At 33.4% G+C, this 4260-nt stretch overlaps 1 protein-coding gene across 1 annotated transcript; it reads left to right on the top strand.

Moving 5' to 3' along the window:
- Positions 1-1275: 1275 nt before the first annotated feature.
- LOC149556210 (36.4 kDa proline-rich protein-like) lies at positions 1276-1725 on the top strand. The gene has a single exon (XM_089829752.1). The coding sequence runs from the start codon at positions 1276-1278 to the stop codon at positions 1723-1725; it is 450 nt and encodes a 149-aa protein (XP_089685878.1).
- Positions 1726-4260: the final 2535 nt, after the last annotated feature.

Raw genomic sequence — 4260 nt, 5'->3', positions numbered from 1 at the left:
GAAGACTTTTGAAAACTAGGACTTTTGAAATTGTGGAAGTAGAAGACTTTTAAAAATTGGTAGGCAAAGACATTTAAAAGTCTAGACTTTAAAATTTGAAATTTGACCAAGTTAAAAAATTGTGGCTAATACAATATTGTTCTTCAAATAGATACTACATGAAATTTCTTCAATCTTTCAACCAATCTAATTACATTTGTGTACCTATAAAATATTTTGTAATATATCCATCGCAACCTATCAATACATAGACTTGTGGGAGCTAAAGAACAATGAGATTTATTTACTAGACAAGTTGATTTTTGTAAAGAGAGAGGAAAGTTGCAATTTGTAATGTGCAGAAGGAGAAGAATGTCAAGTGTCTGATAGGAGGAGAACTAATAGCATTGGCTCCAATAACTTCAGGTAGGGAAGTTGCTGTTAAAGGTGGTATGTTGCATAACTACGTATGGAAGATTGAGAATATTAAATTGAAGTAAGAATGGATTAAAATGATGGCCAGAAGATGTATATCTCGTGACTAATGCAAGGAAATTTGGAAATTTACGCCTATTTGAAAGGATCAAAGCCATCTACTCACCGATTATTTTAAGCCAAGGTCTTCTCTTGTGCAACAAAGATATATCATTATATTTTGATAAACAAGGTTGCCACTTGTAAATTGAATATAAGCAAAGACGAAAACTCCTAGGTGCCCATGTGATCGACATTTTGATTGATCTGTCGACTCTAATGCTAGGCCAGTCCATCTTGTCTGCTCGACACATGCATATCCCCATTTGCAACCTCAATAGTAGAGAGATTTTCGATAAAAACATAAAGTCTATTTCAATACGCAGATTCACATTTAACCAAATTTTGACCTGTTTCAAGAAGTTGTTAGATAGCAAATTTCATATGCCTCGCGTTTTAATCATAAAGATTATAATAAATCCTTAACTCGTTTATAGATCTCCAGTATCACATATATTATAGGTTTAGCCGGTTGAAGATTTGGATCTTAGCGAGGCTTTCATAACTATGCCATGTGGGAGATTCTGACACAAGTCTACCAATTTCAGTGAATTCCTAGGATTTTGTGATGCTTATTGACGTCCTATCTCTTGATGAAATAAAATAATGTACACAAGAATATGGCCAGCTACAATTTCACATGCATAGTTTCCATAGTTGGTCTATATATCAGAGCCGTCTTAACTGCAAATTCCAAAGGACCCTCAAACAAGATTTTAGTTAGGTTCTCAAATTCTCTTTGAGAATCATACCAAGATGAAGATGACAAAGTTTGTATCAGTATTGATCATAGTTATGATTGGTTTAGCTACCACCATGGCCCCTGTAATTGCATATAGAAGTTCAGAGTACATTCCCTCTCTCCAAAAGGTTCCATACACTTATATTCCTAAAATTCCTGGTCACAGTATGCCTGGTAAACCTGGAGGCAGTACACCGGTGAGTGGAAGCTGCCCTATTGATGCATTGAAATTGGGAGCTTGTGTTGATTTGCTTGGAGGATTGGTGCATGTGGTAGCAGGTGACCCAGTTGTGAACAAATGTTGCCCTCTTCTTCAAGGCATTGCAGAACTAGAGGCAGCTTTGTGTTTGTGTACAACTATTAGGGCTAAGGTTCTCAACCTCAACATCATCCTTCCCCTTGCTCTTGAGCTTTTTGCTCAGTGTGGATTGATTCCTCCTGCTGGATTTACATGCCCATCTTCTCATTAGGATGTTTCTATGCTCTCTCTATATCATATTGTGAAACATATCTCCAAGCTTTTGTTTCTAAGACCACTGTCAATAAAGCTTGTATGCTGTCTTTGTAAAGTAGAGTATGCTTTTTATTAGAGAGTAAACATTCTCAAACATTTTTCTGTTTGTAGTTAAAGAGTGCGTTCTTTATCTCAAGAAATATCCTTTCTGATTGGCGAATTAGAGTGTGGAATGATTCTTTGTGAAACTACATGCTTATCTTCTAACTACGATACTTATATTCTCTCGCCTATATTGTATTGTGAAACATATCTCCAAGCTTCTGCTTGGAGATTGCTGTCATTAAAACTTGTATTCTTTCTTTGTAGAGTAGAAATTCTATCTATTAAGAATAAACATTCTCAAATAAATTTCAGTTTGTGTAATGAGTGCATTCATTATCTCATTCCCTCAGTCTACAAGCATCCGTTCTGATGGACAGGCGAGATTTCAAAAAATCTCTTCTCAAATAAAAAGGAAATGATAATTTATAGCATTGATAGAAAATTATATAACAAAAAAAATCAGTTGAAAACAAGGCTTAGGAGAAATCCAAAATGGGTTTACTAATCACAGGTTTGGTCTATAAATTAATAAAATTTATTCTCTACATGCAAAATTAATTTAAGATGTATCAAGAACACAACAGAAAATAGGTAAAAATATTATTTTACAGATATTTGAATAGTTCAAATCTTTTATCTTTGTTTTTTTACTAGAAACCTTCCTAAAGGATCAACCTAAAATTTCATGATGCATTTTGATCCTATTATATCCAATTATCTTATTTAGGATATTGGTCAATGTTAGGATGCTCTATTTTGGGAAGATTCATGGGATGGGCTTCCTTAACTTATCAACTAATATAAAAAATACTCTAACCAATCTATGGGGGCATCATGTTACTAAGAAGAACAACATAAAAATTGGAAGTGGAAAACCATTGAAGAGACAAAGCTAGTAGGGATAAATTAATTTGGAGTGTATCAAAGAGAAAAAACTATAGTGTTGAAAGAGGATGTGAAATGATAATTAACTCTCATCAATAGGAAAAGTAGATATTCTCCTCAGTCTTTGTTGAGATAGCATGTCTTCCCAAGACGCGACTCTTTCTTTGGGCAGCTTTGTAAAAGAGAATCCTTATAATTGATGGGCTTTGAGAGACCTTCAAGATGTTCTCTATGTGAAAATGAATATAAGATGGCTAAACACTTGCTGTTCCAATGCCCTTTTGCAAGAAAATGTTGGGAATGGTTATGTCAAAAGCTTAATTGGCTAAGAATCTTTCCCATCAACTTTTGGAATTTTCTAAATAGCTTGGCCAACCATGGGAATTCTAGAACCTATAGTAATTTAGGGGGAAAAATCCCATCTTTACTTCTATGGGAAATATGGAAAGAGAGGAGTAGAAGAATTTTCACAAACAAAAGCCTAAATTTTACCATTATAGAGGTAGAAAATAATAACCTCAGAAATACTCATAAGGAAGAAGGATCTTTCTCTAAGTGGGATGCATAAATGTGCAAGAACTAGATTACTCCAGTTAATCCACCTTTGATCTACTCAAAAGAAAATAAACAAGCTAGGGAAGATTGTGAATGGGAACCCCCTCCAGTAGGTTGTGGAAAAATTAATTTTGATGGGGTCTCAAGAGGTCATATAGGTCCTACTAAATTAGGGTGTATTATACAATCTAACAAAGGTTCTTAGATTATTAAACATGCCAACCCCTTAGGGGTTCTCTCTAATAATCTAGCAAAATTAAAGGCCTTGATCGAAGGTATAAACCTTAGCCTAAAAATGGACATTAGAAAGTTTGTTATTGAAGGGGAATCAAAATATATTCTAAGTGTATTAAGGAAAAGAAGTACTCCTAATCGAATATTCAATTTCAAACTTGAATAAACATTAAAGCTAGTTGATAAATTTGAAGAAACTAGTATTCAACATGTCTATCGAGAAGGGATATATTAGCCAACAATGCATTAGATGTTCATGATTCTCTCCTAAAGATTAATTAAATCATCCAATTCTAAACATCTAACCTTAAAATAATAACCAAAGATCAATAATCTTATTACAATATAGTCATACAAATCATAGGGTCATAGTAACACATAGAGTAACATTCAATATGAATATTAATATTACCATTTTAAATAAGGCTATGAACTTGAAGGTATTATCCAATGCATGGATAACCATCAATGGATAAAACATTAAATTAAACATTAAATCAATTCAAATTGTTATGATTATAAAGGAGTAATTCCAATCATGGCCAACTCTCTTTTCAAGATCATTATTCTCCTCTATTTGGATTTGTGCACTAGCAACTATCTTGTGGTCAATTTGGTGTGAGAGAAATAAATGCATCTTTAGACAACAATCCTTACCAATCAAATCTAACCTGGCCTTGCTTGAAAAATATCTTTCCAAAATAATCAATGTTGCTGCTCAAAGACTTGAAGGTAAGAATTCTTATATGACTTGGGATTAAAAAATTATTTA

The sequence above is a fragment of the Cupressus sempervirens genome, chromosome 5, assembly GCF_028749045.1.
Source record: "Cupressus sempervirens isolate cs-2001-9-10 chromosome 5, ASM2874904v1, whole genome shotgun sequence".
Taxonomy (NCBI): Eukaryota; Viridiplantae; Streptophyta; class Pinopsida; order Cupressales; family Cupressaceae; genus Cupressus; species Cupressus sempervirens.
The sequence above is the reverse complement of the archived record's forward strand: the minus strand, read 5'-3'. Positions and strand labels throughout refer to the sequence as shown.

Coding starts and splice junctions, on each gene's coding strand:
- LOC149556210 (XM_089829752.1), top strand. CDS start 1,276: ATGACAAAGTTTGTATCAGTATTGATCATAGTTATGATTGGTTTAGCT.